At 36.1% G+C, this 22,085-nt stretch overlaps 1 protein-coding gene across 5 annotated transcripts in view; it reads left to right on the top strand.

Moving 5' to 3' along the window:
• The window catches only part of Exoc6b (exocyst complex component 6B), a 556,197-nt gene that overhangs the window by 488,606 nt on the left and 45,506 nt on the right, over window positions 1–22,085 (top strand). For 3 of the 5 annotated variants that reach the window (XM_074049965.1, XM_074049961.1, XM_074049962.1), the window contains one exon: window positions 8,346–8,420. The exons of the other annotated variants lie outside the window; for them this stretch is intronic. In XM_074049965.1, coding sequence (XP_073906066.1) covers window positions 8,346–8,420 — 75 coding nt within the window. The remainder of the gene's footprint in view (window positions 1–8,345; window positions 8,421–22,085) is intronic. 5 annotated transcript variants of the gene reach the window in all.

Raw genomic sequence — 22,085 nt, 5'->3', positions numbered from 1 at the left:
TTATGAAAGTACCAGTATTCAACAAAAAAAGCAATTTCATGTACCTCAACCAGCTATAATTAAATGAATGCTTCCCAAAGAGGCAACTAAGATTTTTTTTTCCCTATGTCATTGGCCTAGCTTTGTTGTCATAAACCAGGAATGATTATAAGAAGCAAGTAAAGGCATTTGGCCTACTTAAATTGTTTATCAGCAAGTTTATATTAATCACCTTCTCTGTGTCAGGCATTCTTCTGTCAGTTTAGGATAAATTGTTGAACAAGACAGACAAGGTTCCCAGTCTGTTTATAAGCCAGTGGAATCAGACAAGAAGCAAATGTCCACGTAAATAAACAATAAATTACCAGGTAGTGAGTGATAAACTTTATGGAGAAAACAAGCCATACATATTTGACTTTTGTAAGTGCTGATATTAGAAAGACCCATTTATAGGAAATTTCATGAGTCTTTTACATAGCTAAGATAAAAACCTGGTCAGGGTAGCACATTCCTGTAATCTCAACACTCTGGAGGCTGAGGCAGGAAGATCATGAGTTAGAGGCTAGTCTGGGTTCCATAGCAAGTTCCATGCCATCCTGGACTTCATAGCAAGACCCTGTTTAAAAAAAAAAGATAAAACCTATGTGTGTGTATTTTTTTTCCTACCAGCCTACCTATACTAATCCATGCCTCTCCCCCATCAAGTTCTGTCCTAGAATTCATTGCCAGGGAAGTGTAAGCCTTTTTTAGATGAACTTTATTAAACTAGAAATATGGTATATTTCTCTTTCTGTTCAGCTGCCAGGAAGCCAGTTAAACTACATTTAGTGCTCCAGTACAGTGATCAATTCACCCAAAAGTCCTAGTTCATCTGTCTTTTTTCCCTCTTTTTTGTTTTGATTTTTAACCTATATTCTATTTTGTTTTATTTTGTATATGTCCACCTTTTTAATAGTGGATTGGGTATGAATAACAATTTAATTAGCTATTCGTACCTCACTCTTTTTCATTTATTCTACAAATATTTTTTGAGCCTTGAGTGTGTGTTTGGCACAAAAAGATAAAGAAATGAAGATAGATAAGGTCTATCGAAAGTAATTGCAGGTGAAATGGACTTTCAGTGTTCTCAAAGAAATGAAAAATTATAGCTCAATGTTTTGTTGGAGGGTCATGGATATTTAGAAAGCAGAATCAGCTTCTAGTAACAGTTTCTGAATGAACCCACAAATGCTATAGCACATGATAAAAATTGGGGTAAATTTTTAAAAATTGGGATAAATTTAAGCTAAAATGCCTCTGCTAACAAAGTCTGGTAAAGTTCTATAAATCCAAATAATGTTATTATTTTCAAGGGTCAGTACCAAGTGCTGTTTACAGTAAAATGACTTATCAAAGTTATATCCCATCTTCAAAGACCTTCATTCTAGCTGGTAAGTAAGAAAATAAATCTAGCCGGGGACCTGTAATCCTAGCTACTTAAGAGGCTGAGATTGGGAAGATCATGATTTAATGACATCCTGGGCAAATAGTTCGCAACACCCCATTTCCAAAATAGCCAGAGCAAAATGGACTGTAGGCATAACTCAAGCAGTAAGCAGCTGCTTTGCCAGTGCAAAGCTCTGAGTTCAAACCCCAGCCCCGCCAAAAAAAAAAAACTCTAAGATTCAAGGAAGGACCAGAGGTATAGTACAGGTGCTATACATGATGCATGGAATTAAAATAATGAATATTCTAACACATTTAGCTGTGGTCATCATCTTTCTATTCTCTAACTAGTTCATGTTCTGGCAGAAGTCAGGTTATATGGAGAACAAACTAGAGAAGTAACCAGTATCTCAGGACCACTGACCAGCATAATCATCAGAATTACTCTGAGATTTCATCGTACATTATTATAGAATCTTTGCTGAAACAATCTTCAGAGACAGCTAACCCATCTCCCATTCCAGTAATTCTCTGCCTACACCATAAAAAATAGATGACAGCCTTTCTAACTCTCTAAGATTCTTAAGGATGAGATCCAAGTTCAAGTTAAGAGCATCTTAATGTCTTCCAAAATTCCCTGTAAAATGAATCAAAACAAATCATTAAAATGCTCAAAGTATTCACTTTTAAAAATACTACCAAGCACCCCACCCTTACTTCTCTCCCTTCCAAAAAAAAAAAAAATATATATATATATACTGTGTGACCCAATTGTCATATTCTAATAATTTGTAAATCTCCCATATTTGCTTTCCAAGGCAGCTGTAGAAAAGGAACTGGGAGTTTACCTGAATAGTTGCACTTAGAAACTTCGGCCTGCCAAAAAGTATCTTAATTTCATAGCAGATCTAAAAGGAGACTTTTGACATCTGGATAGAGCTGGAAAGGCTACGGACACAACATCAGGTCATCACGGTATATTATCCTTGGGAAGCCCTGGAAGAGCCAAAGGAAGGGTCAAAACTTTTTCAAAGACACTAAGCAACAACTGCAGCAATACCGGTGCCCTTTTTCTTTCAAGCAATAATGTTTACTGAGTTCTTGTCCGTACTACTTTAGGTGTCCTGTTGCTGTGCCTTCAAGATGCCTAGATCTTGACAGTTAAACTCAGAAGTCTCTGTCTTGCAGATATAACAATGACGACTACCGACAGTGCCCCCAGCATCTGCATTCTAGAAAATAAAGCAAGCAATATATGATAATTTTATGATGAATTATATGAACAGGGAGGTATAAAGTATTATAGAAATAATTTATAGAGACCCAACTAATCTGGAGGATCTGTTGACAGTTTTTAGGGAAAAGTGACATCTAAACTGAAACTTAAAGATGAGGAGTGACAAAATTTTGTAATTTGAGGAACTGAAAGAATCCAGTATCTTTACAGAGCTTTGGGAGATAAACAAATTGTCAGGTTGTGATAAAGGACAGATCATGATTCTGTGGGCCATATTAGATTTTTATTTTTTTAAACTTTTATCCAAAAAAACAATTAGTCATCAATGGAGTCTAAGCAAGGCACTTACACAATGAGATTTTTTTTAAAAAATCACACTAACCATGGATTGGAAGCAAAGAATCATTGTAAGAGACCAATCTAGAGAATTTTTTTTGCAGTAGTTTAGATATTTTAAAAATGGTACCTTGAGCTGCTCAACTATTAATAGGAGGAAAAAAACATGGGTGATTTGAAAGAAATAGAATCACCAATATTTGGTGGAAGATTAGGCAGCAAGGAAGAAGAATCAGGATGGTGCATAGTGAATAAGTTATTGGTTCAGGGAAGGTTCTGTTTTATTAGTGAAGTATGTTTTGTTCTTATTGTACTTTAGTACCTTGCATATATGAAATATGTAAATAATTTTTCAGTGAATAAATGAACATATAAACATGTGAACACATACCTGAACTTTTTATCTTGAGCAACTGGGTGGTGATACTTTCTTAGATATGGAACAGAAAAGGAAAAAAAGATTTAAGGAAATATGAGCACAGATCCTTGACTATTCAGGTCTAATTATTAAAAAGAGCTTTGGGAGATATAAAATACAAATACTGCACATTTAAAAAAAAAGTAATAGACTTTTTAGAGCCGTTTTATGTTTACAGAAAGACTGATCAGAAAGTACAGAGAATTCCCACTTATCTGTTCCCCTCCTTCCCCTGCCACAGCTTCTCATATTATGCATATCTTGTGTTAGTATGGCACATCTTTTAAAATTGATTAGTGAATATTGATACATTACTATTATCTAAATTTCATAATTTACATTAGTGTTTGCTCTTTGTATTATGCATTCTGTGGCTTTTGACGAATACGTAGTAACATGTATCCACTGTTATGTATCATACAGAAGATTTTCATTACTCCCGAACCTCCTGTGTTTCACCTGTTCTTCCTTCCTGGCTCTTCTCTCCCAGACCTCTGGCAACTACTGACCTTTTTACTGCCTTCATAGATTTTCTCTTTCTAGAATGTCATCTATTTGAAATTATATAGCATATAACCTTCCCAGATTAGCATTTTTTACTGCATAATATGCTATTTAGATTGTCCTGTGCCTTTTTAAAATATTAGTGTATATTAATTGTATAAAGAGGTTCATTGTAATATTTTGATAGATGTGTATGAAGAGAAGAGGACAGGAGGGGAGGGGAGGAGAGAGGAGGAGAGAGGAAAGGAAAATGCTTCCCAAGTCCAAAAATGAGTGAAAATTTTGTTTTCTTCTTTCTTTCTCAGTCTTGGCTCTCTCGTGCCTCTTTTCCACCCACACTTCAAGTCAGCAGCCTCTAAGGAGCACTCAGTTTACAGCCCTGCTGCCATAATGTCAAGCTCTGTAGAAATACATTATACAGAGCAGAAATCCAAAAGTTACAGTGTTGAAGTCCGACATAAACTGGCAATTACACAGAGACTGAGAGGTCAGACGGGGAGCGAGGGTATGAGGACAGAGTTGACTAGAACACACTTAAATTCTCTTTGCCATGGAACTTGCTTTCTATTGTCAGCAAGAAGCTATAGCTTTAGTTTTCTAGTTTTGTGTTGTGTTCACTATGGATGTGTAGGTTTCTTTGCATATTTTCTTATGTAAATTTGCTGACTCTTTGTTCCCTGAAGTATTTGCCCACTTTTATTTAAAATGTTTGATGGGAAATTTGTATATGTACAATTTTCACTTTCTGATTATATTCTCATAGAGAAAAATACTTAGCCAGTGATAAAAAATAAATGATCAGAAGTCAAAATACAGATGATACCTATGACATAGCACACATACCTTCCTAGCTTGGAGGGTTTCCCATCTTCAGTGACATATTGAACTTTAGGAATTTAATATTTTCTTTTCCTACCATATTACACACTAATTACTCCATAAATGAATAAATATATGCTCCATAAGTAAACAAATGAATTAATGAAGGGACTTCCTGGACATAGTCTGCCTAAATACTGCAGCTTTCTCCAGTATTCTATGCTAAGTTGGGCACTATGCCCCTTTCTTTTCCAAGCCTATCTTTGCTCCTTGAAGTTTCGGGAAGCACTGCCTCTGTGTAGCACTTACAGCCATGTCCTCTTTCTACCTAGCAAATAAAAAATCATTCCAGAGGGGAGAAGAGCATGACTAGTACTCTACTGTGTTTAATATGGGAGAAACCAAGACTGCCCAGGGACCCCAGAATTTTCACGTTCCTTTGTTTGTCCCACTACTTACCTGTTTGCACAAATCTGGCTAGATAACAATTAAGTCAAAAATTGCCAGGGGAAAAAAAAGAGAAAGAAATGATCAAAAAAAAAAAAATGTCTTTCAAGATCCTTCCGCTGAGTCACAGAAATCCCAGCCACTTTGCCTGTGGAATCGCATTGCTAATTGGTTGAGTCATCATGGGCCAAACATGTCAAAACAATTCAGAGACAGGGACAGTGCTTGTATGAGGTTTCCAAGGGATTCTGCGAAATCTAAAAGTACTTAATTTTATTGGTAGATAACGCAGAAAAGTGTATTGAAAGTTATACTGTATTTGAAAACCAAATATTTAGTGATTTGGAACCAGTGCTAGGATATGACTTTTACTTTCCTTTGCCCTCAGATTAGTGTATCCAGGAGGTCATTTTCCAAGTTCAGGATAAAATAAGGGTGCAGAATATTTCAAGCTGTTTGCTCTCCTCTGCTGCATTAGTGTTCTAATGCCATAGCCCTGTTCTCCAGCTGCCATGGCATGCAAGCGCAAGGGATTTTGTACTTTAATTTGCCAAGAGGCTGCCTGATCTACTCAGGACAGGAGCATTTGCAGTCCATTTTGGTTCAATTCAAGTAAATTAAATCTTCTAGATGTCAGTTTTTGCTTAAAATGTGACTTGTGTACTGGAATGGGAGTCAGAAACCTTTCTTCTCGGGAGTGGCAAGAACAATTAGTGCAGCATTGGTTAGATGCTTGAAGCTCCACCATCAGCACACATCTGTTAAGCACTTTCATATGACTGTGTTAGCCTTGAAGGGTTTATAGTCTCCTTGAATGATGGTGTGGGAAGGTACAATGTACCTATAAAAAGATAAGCCACAATACAAAATGGTATATGATTAACGCCAAATAGTGGTATAGGAGTGGGGAGAAGAGGCAGGGCAGAGGCTGCAATGGTATGGAAGATGTTGGAGAGCCCAAGAAGACAGGACAGCACCACATGGGTGGTGCTCCATGGATGGAGCATAGCACATCTGAAGGACCATGGCTGAGAAAGAGACCTAGAGTAAGGAAACCGAAAGCAGAAACCCTGGACCCCATGTGAAGTGAGATTCTTCTTATGTTCCTTATGTTTTGACACAGATTAGACACTGTACTTGTCAGTTCTGTCTAAATTTTCTAGTCCCCTATACTTAATTAAGGTATGATTTTACAGTTCTGTGATCTTTTGAGATTCTTGGTTCCCTTGGTAGCTCTGTGAAGGGTATCTAATTTAGGAGGTTTTCTCTTCCTGATAATAAAACTAGTATGTCTTTATTATGGAAATTTTAAAATGCATGGAAAATTATAAATTCAAAATAGTTACTTAAGGCACTATTTACATAGATTTGTGTCTTGTTTTTTCATTTCATATTATCTTATGAGATATCTTCATATTATTAAAAACTACACAGACATTTTTATACTCTACCTTATGGAATGTAATTTTAAGTATTTCTCTGTGGTTAGGTATTTAGATTATTTCTAGTTTTGCTAGTATAAATAGCACTATTATGAACATCCTGTACATAAGTTTTGTCTAGATTTCTGGCTCATTAGTTTCAAAAAATAGAATTACTAGGTTAAATCACGTGAACATATTATGACTCCTAATGTATTTTAACAATTGCTTTCTAGAAAAGTTTTTCCCATTTACTCCATATGCAATATATGAAATAGCCACTTTAATCTCACTATGACCAGTGTTAAATAATCTGCTTTTTTAAAGCTTTTATAATTTAATAAGCAAAATGTTTTAGTTTCCATTTCTTTGATTCCTCTTCAGGCCAAATATTTTTAATGTTCATTATCCATTTATAAATATAAATGAAGTATCTAATAATGTCCCTCATCTTTGGCCCATGTTACATGGGCATATTAAATTCTTCTCAATAGTAGCTCTTCATATAGTAAAGTTATTACTACTCCTTTGTCATTTTTGCTAAAGATATCTTCCCCAGTTTATTTACCTTTTCTTTTTTTATACATATTCATGTTTTAAATTTCTATGTAGTCAAATCTGTAACTTTCCTTTTTGATTTATCTTACTGCTTTTTTTTAAAAGGCCTTCCACATTCAAAAGTAAGATCAATACCTCTATTTTTCTTCTTTATTGTTCTGTTTTAAAATATTCAGATTACAAATGCAGCTAGAATTTATTTTGGATGACTCTGAAATGAGAATTGGTTTTGATTTCCCCAGATTTGACAATCAGGTCTTTTTGACATGTCTGTTGCTATTTAGAGAGTGAGAGTGGGAGCTCATGGATAATAAGAAATTGGAAAAATCTTTGTGTTGTTTTTTTGTCACTGTGACAAATACCTGAAAAAAAATAATTTTAGAGGAGAAAGAATTCATTTTGGCTCAAGTTTCAGAGGTTTCAGTCCACGTACCACTGTTTCTGGGCCATGGTGAGCCAGAACATCGTCATAGAAGGGCTTGGTGGAGACAGACAAGAAGGTACTGGGAACAAGTTTTACTTTCCAGGTCATACCCCCAGTGACATATTTCCTTCAATTAGGCCCCACCTTCTACTTTCCACCACCTCCCAATAAGGCCATCATATTATGAATCAATCAAGTGGTTAATTCATTGATCAGGTCAGAGCCCTCAGGATCCAGTCAGGTCTCAACGATTGGATCTACAACCAAGCCTTAACACATGAGCACACTTCATATGCAAGCTGTAGCAGTTTCCACTGAGTTAAACCATAACTGGATTCCATTTTCAGTGGTAGCTTTTCAGTCTCACATTCTCAGTGAGTTTGATGTGATCAAATCAATGATAACTGTCTTATTCTTTAGTTGTTCTACTTGACTAAAAGGGTTTTAACTGTTTATTGGTGTGTCCCCCCCTTTTTTTTCTGTGGTACTGGGGCTTGAACTCAGCACCTACACTTTGAGCCATTCTACCAAGCCCTTTTTTGTGAAGGTTTTTGTTTTCTTTTGTTTGAGACAGGGTCTCACGGAACTGTTTGCCCAAGCTAACTTCAAACTTCGATCTTCCTAATCTCTGCCTCCTGAGTAGTTAGGATTATAGGCGTGAACCACTGTCACCTGGCTATTGGCCCTTGTTTAACCATGATTTTCCAACACATACCTGAGCATCCTGTTTCTTCACTCTTAGTAATATGTCATTTATATTTCTGCTTTTGTTCACAGTATTTCTTGCCTAGAATTCTATCTGGCCATTTCCCACCAGTCCTTCAATACTCAACCAAATCCTCATTCTTCCAGGTAGCTTTTATATTTCTGTTCTCTGAATTCTAACTAACTCTGCTAGTCCATGCATAACGACTGAGTGCTTAAATTCATTTTGTCCCATGTGTGACTCGTATTTTGCTAGTTACTAGAAGCTTCTTGCAGAAGCTATTTCTTCAGTCCCTTAGTACCTATCACTAAGAATTTTTTAACTTCATTTAAATGTATGGATGAGATCATTAGTTAAAATATTAGAATGCTTGATCCATTGTTATGTGTATATGACCCTCATTGCCAACATCTCATGCAGCTAATCTAAGAGACTCTGTAAAATAGGTGAAATAAGTCATTAACTGCATTTTACACAAGAAGAATTGCGATGCAGTAAGATAAAATGATACTTCATCATGACATTTCTCAAAAGCCAGGTCTCTCAAATTTCTTTTAGATTTAGCTCTTTTTTCTCAAAATATGTTCAACAGAATCATAGTTCCATAGCATACTAATAAGTGACCTGCAGTGAAAGAATTCCATCTGTAATAAATAAATCTGGGACATGCTAAGTTAAATATGCTACTGAATATAGTTAATCAAATTTACTGCTCACAGAACTCCTTTTTTTTTCAGAGTGTCTCTGGACATACTTTGGAAAATAGTGCTGTTCTATACCTTTCCCTCTGCATTCCCCCTTTTCTTTCTCACTTCTTTTATTCCTTCTTTAGTATCCTGCCTAGGGTACATTGTACAATAAAGTGATCCTGCCTTTTTAAATGCTTTGAGATAGGAATATATGTCTGAAAGAATCCTCTGTCTTGATATAATTACATCCAGTACTATACACACACACACACACATACACACACACAAAAAGCCAAGGCATTTTCAACACTGTAAATTTTAAAGAAAGTTATTAAGTGGTATGTGATACCTATTTCTGTGAACATGGCAGATTTTCTGAAAGAAATATTTTGGGTTAATGTGCTATAATTTACCAACTTGAATCTTCATTGGCAATTTAGATTGCATCTAATTTTTCCTTTTGCAAGTGAATCTATATGCACATTTTCATGCAGTGTTAACTATAAAGGAATGAAAATGAAACACTTATAGATTATCTCTTCTTCTATTGTGGGATACTCTATCATCTTCATTTGGGGGATCCATTGCCCATCCCTATTTTATAATACCTAGCTTCTTCCAGATCTTGAAAGAGATGTCTTGCTTAAATTATTTGACTAAACTTACACTGTTATCACAAAACAAACAGTAGCCTAATCCTGGTTCAGCCAATTGGAATCATTCTAGCCTCTAATCTCTACCTGCTTCCCTTGCTTCCTAATGTTACTCTAAACTGTCAGATCAGTTAGATCTTCTTAAGGATCTCCCACCAGTACTTGAAATGCAGTATGTCTTGAGCCCTCGCTTCTCCTACGTGCTTTTCTTTTTTCTCTATTCTTGTAACTAATGGCATTGCTGTCCAATGACTCACCCAAATTAAGAAGCATTACATATCTTTTAGATTCTTCTTTTTCTCCCACTCAACTCATTCCCCTACACATAGGATAAATTATGAAGTGACACCAACTCCATGACCTTATTATCTCTCATCCTTCTCACACTTAGATGCTTTTGATCACCTCTCTTTGCCTAGATGATAAAAACCAAACTTCCTTTTCCTGAATAAAATCCAAATTTCCTGACTCCATTCTACCTCTACAGCCTCTTTTCTACTTTTTTTCCTCCTCATCCTATTCTTCCATCATACCTCCCCCGCACTTTGAACCTTTGCAAACAAGCTTCCTCCATAACTATGCTTCCTGGCTTGGTGAATATCATTAGGGAGCCACATGAGTTGTATAAGGCTAAAATAAAGCCATCTCTCCTTAGCTTTTTTGCCCCCACAGAATTGTTTTGCATGTTGAGTAAAATTATAAATTTCCTCAGGAAGGGTTTTCTTGTTAAAAAAAAAAAAAAGACATGCAGATTTCAGTTATTTAAAATTTTATTGCAATCATTGGAAGAATGTGGTATTTGTTTGAGGCTTGCTTTATAGCATCCTTGTGGCCAATTTTTATAAATGCCTCACAGTGCTTGAAAGAATGTATTTTCCAGTAAATGAATGCAAGATTAATATATCTAGTGGATATATAGCAAATATAATTGTGCTCCTCAGCTATTCTATATCTTTACTAATTTTTTTAATCTCTTACCAGTTATTGAAAGGAGGGCATTAAAATTTCTCTCTGATTACGGTACATCAATTTGTCCTTATAATAATGTCAGATGTTATATGGATGTGTTGGGTATGTAAAAGTAGAAATTCTATCTTCTTTGTGAGTTCATTTCTTTTTTTTTGTTTTGTTTTATTTGTTTTATTTGTTTTTCTTTTATTATTCATATGTGCATACAAGGCTTGGGTCATTTCTCCCCCCTGCCCCCACCCCCTCCCTTACCAACCATTCCGCCTCCTCCCACTCCCCCCCACCCCCTAAATACCCAGCAGAAACTATTTTGCCCTTATTTCTAATTTTGTTGTAGAGAGAGTATAAGCAATAATAGGAAGGAACAAGGGTTTTGCTGGTTGAGATAAGGATAGCTATACAGGGAGTTGACTCACATTGATTTCCTGTGCGTAGGTGTTACCTTCTAGGTTAATTCTTTTTGATCTAACCTTTTCTCTAGTTCCTGGTCCCCTTTTCCTGTTGGCCTCAGTTGCTTTTAAGGTATCTGCTTTAGTTTCTCTGCGTTAAAGGCAACAAATGCTAGCTAATTTTTTAGGTGTCTTACCTATCCTAACCCCTCCCTTGTGTGCTCTCGCTTTTATCATGTGCTCAAAGTCCAATCCCCTTGTTGTGTTTGCCCTTGATCTAATGTCCACATATGAGGGAGAACATACGATTTTTGGTCTTTTGGGCCAGGCTAACCTCACTCAAAATGATGTTCTCCAATTCCATCCATCTACCAGCGAATGATAACATTTCGTTCTTCATGGCTGCATAAAATTCCATTGTGTATAGATACCACATTTTCTTAATCCATTCGTCAGTGCTGGGGCATCTTGGCTGTTTCCATAACTTGGCTATTGTGAATAGTGCCGCCATAAACATGGGTGTACAGGTGCCTCTGGAGTAACCTGTGTCACAGTCTTTTGGGTATATCCCCAAGAGTGGTATTGCTGAATCAAATGGTAGATTGATGTCTAGCTTTTTAAGTAGACTCCAAATTTTTTTCCAGAGTGGTTGTACTAATCTACATTCCCACCAACAGTGTAAGAGGGTTCCTTTTTCCCCGCATCCTCGCCAACACCTGTTGTTGGTGGTGTTGCTGATGATGGCTATTCTAACAGGGGTGAGGTGGAAACTTAGTGTGGTTTTAATTTGCATTTCCTTTATTGCTAGAGATGGTGAGCATTTTTTCATGTGTTTTTTGGCCATTTGAATTTCTTCTTTTGAGAAAGTTCTGTTTAGTTCACGTGCCCATTTCTTTATTGGTTCATTAGTTTTGGGAGAATTTAGTTTTTTAAGTTCCCTATATATTCTGGTTATCAGTCCTTTGTCTGATGTATAGTTGGCAAATATTTTCTCCCACTCTGTGGGTGTTCTCTTCAGTATAGAGACCATTTCTTTTGATGAACAGAAGCTTTTTAGTTTTATGAGGTCCCATTTATCTATGCTATCTCTTAGTTGCTGGGCTGCTGAGGTTTCATTGAGAAAGTTCTTACCTATACCTATTAAGTCCAGAGCATTTCCTACTCTTTCCTGTATCAACTTTAGAGTTTGTGGTCTGATATTAAGATCCTTGATCCATTTTGAGGTAATCTTGGTATAGGGTGATATACATGGATCTAGTTTCAGTTTTTTGCAGACTGCTAACCAGTTTTCCCAGCAGTTTTTGTTGAAGAGGCTGCTATTTCTCCATCGTATATTTTTAGCTCCTTTGTCAAAGATAAGTTGGTTATAGTTGTGTGGCTTCATATCTGGGTCCTCTGTTCTGTTCCACTGGTCTTCATGTCTGTTTTTGTGCTAGTACCATGCTGTTTTTATTGTTATTGCTTTGTAATATAGTTTGAAGTCAGGTATTGTGATACCTCCTGCACTGTTCTTTTGACTGAGTATTGCCTTGGCTATTCGTGGCCTCTTGTGTTTCCATATAAATTTAACAGTAGATTTTTCAATGTCTTTAATGAATGTCATTGGAATTTTCATGGGAATTGCATTAAACATGTAGATTTCTTTGGGGAGTATCGACATTTTTACTATGTTGATTCTACCAATCCATAAGCATGGGAGATCTCTCCACTTTCTATAGTCTTCCTCAATCTCTTTCTTCAGAAGTGTATAGTTTTCCTTGCAGAGGTCTTTCACATGTTTTGTTAGGTTACACCTAGGTATTTGATTTTTTTTGAGGCTATTGTAAATGGAATTGTTTTCATACATTCTTTTTCTGTTTGCTCATTGTTAGTGTATAGAAATGCTAATGATTTTTCTATGTTGATTTTATATCCTGCTACCTTGCTATAGCTATTGATGATGTCTAGAAGCTTCTGAGTAGAGTTTTTTGGGTCTTTAAGGTACAGGATCATGTCGTCTGCAAATAGGGATATTTTGACAGTTTCTTTACCTATTTGTATTCTTTTATTCCTTTTATTCCTTCTTCTTGCCTAATCGCTCTGGCTAGGAATTCCAGTACTATGTTGAATAGGAGTGGAGAAAGTGGGCATCCTTGTCTGGTTCCTGATTTTAGAGGGAATGATGTCAGTTTTTCTCCGTTAAGTATAATGCTGGTTTGTCATATATAGCTTTTATAATGTTGAGGTACTTTCCTTCTATTCCTAGTTTTCTTAGAGCTCTTATCATGAAATGATGTTGGATCTTATCAAAGGCTTTTTCTGCATCTGTTGAGATGATCAAGTGGTTTTTGTCTTTGCTTCTGTTAATGTGGTTTATTACGTTTATTGATTTTCGTATGTTGAACCACCCCTGCATCCCTCGGATGAAACCTACTTGGTCGTGGTGAATAATCTTTTTGATGTGTTGTTGAATTAGGTTTGCCATTATTTTGTTGAGGCTTTTTGCATGAATGTTCATTAAGGAGGTTGGCCTATAGTTCTCCTTTTTGGAGGTGTCTTTGCCTGATTTTGGGATAAGTGTAATACTGGCTTCATATAATGTGTTAGGCAGTTTTCCTTCCCTTTCTATTTCGTGGAACAGTTTAAGGAGGGTTGTTATCAGTTCTTCTTTAAAGGTCTGATAGAATTCATCAGAGAATCCATCAGGCCCTGGACTTTTCTTTTTGGGGAGACTCTTGATTGCTGCTTCAATTTCATTTTGTGTTACAGATCTACTTAGCTGGTTAATTTCCTCTTGGTTCAGTTTGGATGATCATATGTATCTAGAAATCTGTCCATTTCTTTAAGATTTTCAAATTTATTTGAATATAGGTTCTCGATGTAGTCTCTGATGATTCCCTGGACTTCCATGGTGTTTGTTGTTATCTCCCCTTTTGCATTCCTGATTCTACTAATTTGGGTTTTTTCTCTCCTCATTTTAGTCAGGTTTGCCACGGGTCTATTGATCTTGTTTATTTTTTCAAAGAACCAACTTTTTGTTTCATTAATTCTTTGTATGGTTTTTTTGGTTTCTATTTCATTGATTTCAGCTCTTATTTTTATTATTTCTCTCCTTCTATTTGTTTTGGGATTTGCTTGTTCTTGTTTTTCTAGGAGTTTGAGATGTATCATTAGGTCATTGATTTGGGATCTTTCAGTCTTTTTAATATATGCACTCATGGCTATAAACTTTCCTCTCAGGACTGCCTTAGCTGTGTCCCATAGGTTCCGGTAGGTTGTGTTTTCATTTTCATTGACTTCCAGGAACTTTTTAATTTCCTCTTTTATTTCATCAATGATCCATTCTTCATTAAGTAATGAGTTATTTAGTTTCCAGCTGTTTTCATGTTTTTTTGTCTTTACTTTTGTTGTTGAGTCTACTTTTACTGCATTGTGATCAGATAGTATGCACAGTATAATTTCTATTTTCTTATATTTGCTGAGGCTTGCTTTGTGCCCTAGGATATGATCTATTTTGGAGAAGGTTCCATGGGCTGCTGAGAAGAATATATATTGTGTAGAGGTTGGATGAAATGTTCTGTAGACATCTACTAGGTCCATTTGATCTATTGCATATTTTAGATCTTGGATTTCTTTATTGATTTTTTGTTTGGATGACCTATCTATTGATGATAATGGGGTGTTAAAGTCTCCCACAACCACTGTGTTGGCATTTATATATGCTTTTAGGTCCTTCAGGGTATGATTGATGAAATTGGGTGCGTTGACATTGGGTGCATACAGATTGATGATTATTATTTCCTTTTGGTCTATTTCCCCTTTTATTAGTATGGAATGTCCTTCTTTATCTCGTTTGATCAATGTAGGTTTGAAGTCTACTTTGTCAGAGATAAGTATTGCTACTCCTGCCTGTTTTCGGGGGCCATTGGCTTGGTAAATCTTCTTCCAGCCTTTCATCCTAAGCCTATGCTTATTTCTGTCAGTGAGATGGGTCTCCTGTAAGCAACAAATTGTTGGATCTTCCTTTTTAATCCATTTTGTCAAGTGGTGCCTTTTGATGGGGGAATTAAGTCCATTAACATTAAGCGTTAGTACTGGTAGGTATGTGGTGATTCCTGTCATTTAGTTGTCTTAGTTGTTTGAAGGTTTGATTGTGTGTACTTAAATTGAGGCTACTCTCTACTGTCTTGCTTTTTCTTTTCCTGTAGTTTGGTGCTGCCTGTCTTTTCATGGTTAAGTTGGGTTTCACTTTCTGTGTGCAGAATCCCTTGCAGAATCTTTTGTAGTGGTGGCTTTGTGTTCACATATTGTTTTAGTTTCTGCTTATCATGGAAGACTTTTATTGCTCCATCTATTTTGAATGATAGTTTTGCTGGGTAGAGTATCCTGGGGTTGAAGTTATTTTCGTTCAGTGCCCGGAAGATCACACCCCATGCTCTTCTTGCTTTTAATGTTTCTGTTGAGAAGTCTGCTGTGATTTTGATGGGTTTACCTTTGTATGTTACTTGTTTTTTCTCTTACAGCCTTCAATATCCTTTCCTTAGTTTCTGAACTTGTTGTTTTAATGATGATATGTTGTGGAGTAGTTGTATTTTGATCTGGTCTGTTTGGTGTCCTGGAGGCCTCTTGCATCTGTATGGGAATATCTTTCTCTAGATTTGGGAAATCTTCCGTTATTATTTTGTTGAATAGATTACGCATTCCCTTCGCTTGCACCTCTTCTCCTTCTTCGATGCCCATGATTCTCAAGTTTGGTCTTTTGATGGAGTCAGTGAGTTCTTGCATTTTCTTTTCACAGGTCTTGAGTTGTTTAATTAATAGTTCTTCGGTTTTTCCTTTAATTACCATTTCATCTTCAAGTTCTGAGATTCTGTCTTCTGTTTGTTCTATTCTGCTGGATTGGCCTTCCGTTTTGTTTTGCAGTTCTGTTTCGTTCTTTTTTCTGAGGTCTTCCATATCCTGGCTGTTTTCCTCTTTAATGTTGTCTATTTTTGTCCTGAGTTCATTTATCCATTTATTCATCGTGTTCTCTCTTTCACTTTGGTGTTTATACAGTGCTTCTATGGTTTCCTTTATTTCTTCTTTTGCTTTTTCAAGTCCTCTATTTTTGTTGTCTTGGAATTTCTTGAGTGTCTCCTGTACATTTTGGTTGACCCTATCCAGTATCATCTCTATAAAATTCTCATTGAGTACTTGTAGTATGTCTTCTGTTATGTGAGTTTTTTCTTATCAGTATGTAGTGACCATCTTTATTTATAATGCTTTTTGTATTATAGTCTACATGACACCAGCTTCCTTTATTTTTTTTTTAGTTATTGCTCAGAATCTTTCTCCATTTCTTGAATTTGAACTTACTGTATCTTCTTACTTATATTTTAGATTTAACTCTTATAAGCAGGATACAGTTGGATTTGCTTGTTAAGACAATCTGAGAACCTCTCTTAACTAATGAATTTAGAACAATCTATTACATTTTTCTGTCTAACATCTTATTTGTGCCATTTACCATGACTTTATTTTTTTTCTCTTTTCCTCCCTCCTATTTTTTATATTTTAGTTTTAAGAGTTAGCATTAAACATGAATGCATAAGAATGCACATGTATTTTTAGGGTACTTTATACCTTAAAAAATTTACAGTGTTTGGCATAGGATTATATTATCTCTCTTTTAATTTTTTTGATTCTGTATAGTGGTTGTTAATTCCATTGCTTACTATTTACTTGAAAAAACATTCAGATAATTTGCTCTCATTAATAAGGCAGAAAAAATATTGTCAAAAATTTCAAAACATTCTTTTTCTTGCTTTTAAATTAATTTGTTATTTAACTGATTGGCAGAGGTGTCAAACATTAATATATAATCACTGCCTGCTGACTGTTCACATGCCTGAAAAGTCAATTCACTGATGTGCCAAATTTAATGCCTACTGAACAAAGTTCCTTCATCAGTGCTACCAGGATGACAGTGCTTTAGTGACAGTTATTATCACCAAGTCAAAGTGAACATAAAAGCTGATTTTACACTTTGCCTTTGAGACATGACAACTTAAGTAAACCTAGGTGGAGATTTTTTAAAAGGGATAACAAGAAGAAAAGGAATAATTAAGCAAGTCATATATTTAGAGACAACTCTTCTGTAATGGCAACCACCTGCAGTTCCTTCAATGGCTAGTGCTGTTGGGCACACACACACACTGGTCTGTCCTCCTCTCCTGCTGTGGTGGTTTTCCCCATTTCCCTTGCTTTTTAAAAATAGACTTTGGGGAATAATTTTAGATTTATAGAAAAATATGTAGACATAATAGACTGTGTATGTCCTTCACTTGGTTTCCCCAAAGTTAGCATCATTTTTACTGCAGTGTTCTGTTTGTCACAGCTACTAAATTAACCATTGGCATTTTACTCTTACCTAAATAATAGACTTTATTTTAATATCACCAATTTTTCCACTAATGTTCTTTTTTTGTCCCAGGATACTATCCAGGATACCAGATTACATTTTGTCATCATATCTTCTTATCTCCTAACCTCTCTAGCTCTTATTTGATTGTTTTGTTTTGTTTTGAGTTGCCTTTTCCTCTTTTCTCACTAGTTTGGTGGTTTTTCATTCTATTTCTTTTCTTTTAAAAGTTGCTACCACACTGTGTTTCCTAGGATATAAAGAGATATCAAGTACATTGCTATTCATGATAAAAGCGAGAGCACACAAGGAAGGGGTGAGGATAGGTAAGACACCTAAAAAACTAGCTAGCATTTGTTGCCCTTAACGCAGAGAAATTAAAGCAGATACCTTAAAGAAACTGAGGCCAATAGGAAAAGGGGAACAGGTACTAGAGAAAAGGTTAGATCAAAAAGAATTAACCTAGAAGGTAACACCCACCCACAGGAAATCAATGTGAGTCAATGCCCTGTATAGCTATCGTTATCTCAACCAGCAAAAACCCTTGTTCCTTCCTATTATTGCTTATACTCTCTCTACAACAAAATTAGAAGTAAGGGCAAAATAGTTTCTGCTGGGTATTGGGCGGGGGAGAGGGAGGGGGCGGAGTGGGTGGTAAGGGAGGGGGTGGGGGCAGGGGGGAGAAATGACCCAAGCCTTGTATGCACATATGAATAATAAAAGAAAAATGAAAAAAAAAAAGTACATTGCTATTGCTGTGGTAATATAAACTGATGTAACTTCTAGGAGACAGAATATAATCTGCATATTTTTTGATACTACAGTTCCTCTCCAGGGACTCATTCCTACAGATTTATATACTTGTATATGAAAACCAGACTATTCACTATATTATTCAAAGTCATCTAATGGATACTAATGAAGAAGTGTTTTATATATAGATATGAAATTGTGTTTGGAATATTGTTAAATGGGGGAGGGGAACAAAATGTAGAGCAGTATACTTAGTATGCTATGATAAACAGATTCTCTTATTGCCTCCCTGTACCAAGGGGCAGAATTATTTTCTGGTCTGCCCTTTCACAAGGGTTCAGCTCTTGAAGAGTCAGGGCTTTACATAGGACTCTTAGTTCTAACCCTGCTTCATAGATAAATCTAAGTCATTTTCTCTATCCCTGTGAAGGCTTGAAAACCTCAGAACTGTCCTGTACTCTAGGACAAATGAATTTTTCATATTGCTATCTGGTTCTGATGATTCTTTTAAATCAAGGTAAACTGTTCCAACAACTCTGCCACTTAGGGATATGTAAATTAAGTAAAGAATAATATATGCAAAGAACTTAGCCCAGTATCTGACATACTAAGTGCTCAATAAATGTTAGCTGTTGTCATTGTTGAATTGCTTTGTTGTAATTTTCTGTTGTTAGACTTGCTATTGATGTTTAGATTGCTATTTCTTAAACTGTCTTTACTCACACCTCTATTTGTTTATTTATGAGTTTTGAGACGGTGTCTTACTTTCTATCCCAGGCTGGCTTCAAACTTGCCATCCTCAGCCAGGTGCCAATGGCTCACGCCTGTGATCCTAGCTACTCAGGAGGCAGAGATCAGGAGGGTTGAGGTTTGAAGCCAGCCTGGGCAAATAGTTCATGAGACCCTATCTTGAAAATTCCCAACACAAAAAAGGACTGGAAGAGTGGCTCAAGTGGTAGAGTGCCTGCCTAGCAAGCATGAGACCGTAAGTTCAAACCCCACTCCTGCCTCAGCCTCCTGAGTGCTGGAATTATAGACATGCACCACCATGCCTGGCTCTCATACCTCTCTTTAGTGAACATAAAAATATTGCTATTAAGTATTATTTAAGATTACAAAGTGAAACAATTTTATGTATGAGAAAATAAAAGCATTGGTAATTCTCAATATACTTTTTCAAACTACCTGTTTATTCTTTCCTCTGAGAGGATTCTGGTGTTTCCTTCCCCAGTAAAAGGCACTTGTACACTGAGATCCATTTGTTTAGCTTGTTTATAATTTTTATTTTCTTCTTCTTTTTAATCCCAAGAATTCTGTGACTTACATTCTCTTGCATGTAGTATTTTTAATCTAGTAAGTTATTTTCTTTAGGTAAATTTCTATGAGTGCAGTCATTGTGCCAGGAGAGAACCATGTTTTTGTGATTCTCAAGACATAAGGCAATATTTCTTCCTAAATGATTTGTCATATTATAGTGCTATTTGCAATGCAGGAGTATGTAGATTTTATCAAAGCCTCACAGACTTACTATTTTTAATTTATTTGCTAATGCTTAACATGTAAAATAGCAACTTCTCATTGCTCTGATATCCACTTCCTTGATTACTTGTGAACACAGCATCCATTTCTGGTGTCTGTATTTTAATGCATATTGCTAGGCATTAATCTCAAAAATCTTACTTAGGCCTTTGCTCTCTGAAAAGATTTGGAGCTTAAACAAACTGAAAAAAGGAGAGAAATTAAACTAGAAAGTGGCTGTGTTTAAACAAGTAGTCTTGAAACACAAGACCATGTGGTAATTGGAATGGTCTGGATTCCAGATTGTCCTGCTTAATAGATGCCAAGCTCACTGTCTAGCTGGGGAAAGACAGCAATGTGTTTACCCCCAAGGTGGTCAGACCAGCAAGTCTGAATTCCTAAGCTCTAGAATTACTTGCTACCCCAAAACATATTAAGCACCAGTCCATCTGAGTGTTTGCATTTAGGATTCTATCCTCCTGAAGTGTTACAGGATTCTTGCATTTAAAAACAAACAAATAAAATCCAAAAAAAAGACTTCTACTAGGTTTAAGAACACTTTCTCTCATTATAAATGTATTTAATAATAAACCAGATACACATGTTCTTTTTCTAAATATCTTTTTAATTCAAAAAAGGCCTTTCTTTAGAGAATATATTTTTCCCCCAAGGGCTACAGTTTACAAAGGCAAAGAATTAAATCATCAACTATACAATGATGCTTCAGGAGAAAACCTTAACAGAGGTAGTAATCAGAGATGCTAAGCCTCTGGCTTGCTCCGTTCACAATCTAACATTCATGGAACACTGTTGAGGGAGATCCTGGTTTCATAATCTGTAACACAAAGGGATGACTAAGATCTTTATCTTTTATAAACTATGCTCATAACTAGTCCTTTACTCACTTTCCCAAAGTATGAATGCTTTTTGGTTCAATGATTTCGAATAAGCTGAAGGAGCCTTTGTGTTTTGATTTGGTTGGGTTGGGTTTTTTTTTTGTTTGTTTTGTTTTTTGTTTTTCTACTGCATTTGCTGAATAGTAGTCTCTCAATTGCTGTTTGCTTTTGAAATCAGTTAACCCTCATAACTTCATCTACCTTGGATTCTTTCTACCTTCTTACCAAATTAGAGTGGCGCATGGTGACCAAGGGACAGATAGCTGTGTTTTGTGGTGAGATTCAAGGAGGAGCACAGACAGGGCAAAGTAGACGGACCTCAGAGATGGAGTGAACTCAGATGAGGTTACTGCCACACGTTTGCATTGCTGGCTGCTCACATACAAAGATGCTAGTCTCTGAAAACAGTGTGAGTGCATACTGAACCCTCACATGAAAGTAAGCGTCTTCTCTCTCCTCTTGGTGTCTCAGCTATCAGCCTCACCTTGTTATTTCAATTATTAAAGAGTTACAAAGACATGAAGAGATCGCTGGCATGAGAGTTCCCTCTGCCCGCTTAAGGTTCAAAGTAACCCATGATGAGTTATTTGAAGTGTTGGAAATATGTTAAATGTTATATACTACTTATTGTGCAATAATAGCATTTTCTAGGAAAACTACCCATATAACCCAGCCAGCCACATGACCTGTCTCCAACACAAGCCAGTACCAGTGCCCCATAAGGACCCAATTATGAAACACTATCTGTATCACAAAAAGAAAGTCTATGTGCTCTCTCCAGCTGATAATCTGCTTAGTTTCTAGCCCAGGGCCTTTTTCAGGGTGTCCAAAACAGTAGCCTCAACTATGCAGTAAAAGTTTTTAAAATATAATTAAGAAGTTTTAAAAATAATTAAGAAGATTCTTAAATGAATAATCTCTTGTGGCCAGCTCTGCCTATATAGACATAATTATTATATACTCATTCCCATGTCTGCACAAAAATATTTTCTTTCTCACTTTAAGGTCTACCTTTCCTATAGAAAGCCTTCTCTGAGAAATGCTATACTCACAGATAACCCTGTGAGCTTTTCCTCACATTGCACTTACCTACAAAAGTGTGTAGGTTAATCAACCTGGTGTATCATTTGCCTCTCTTTTAGATCTTTTTCTGTTGCAGCTATAGTATTATATTTTATAGGACTCACTATTGAAGTACATAAAACACACAAGGTAATGAGATACAGCCAAAAAAAAAGGACAGAAGTTGTACATCTTTAAAAGAACCTCCATATTCTCTGACTACTTTATTAGTGAATCTCTCAGTTTCCAGCAAATGTTCACTGACTTTCTTGTCTTTGCAAGTACTCTAGTTGTTTCTCAATTATTCTGGTTCCTTGCTCAGTCCATCCCTACCTTTTCCTTTCTATCCTTTGCCTTTACCCTGCTTAAACCCCCCAGGTTGACCTTCTTAGCCATCTGGCTAGTCCACAAGGGTTTCCTCAAAGCAAATAGAAGACAGATAAAAGAATTTAGCCACAGAATTTTTTTGGTTTTCAGATACACATATCAACCAAATTTAAAAT

Source organism: Castor canadensis, chromosome 12 (assembly GCF_047511655.1).
Source record: "Castor canadensis chromosome 12, mCasCan1.hap1v2, whole genome shotgun sequence".
Classification (NCBI taxonomy): Eukaryota; Metazoa; Chordata; class Mammalia; order Rodentia; family Castoridae; genus Castor; species Castor canadensis.
This window is presented reverse-complemented; position numbering and strand designations above follow the sequence as displayed.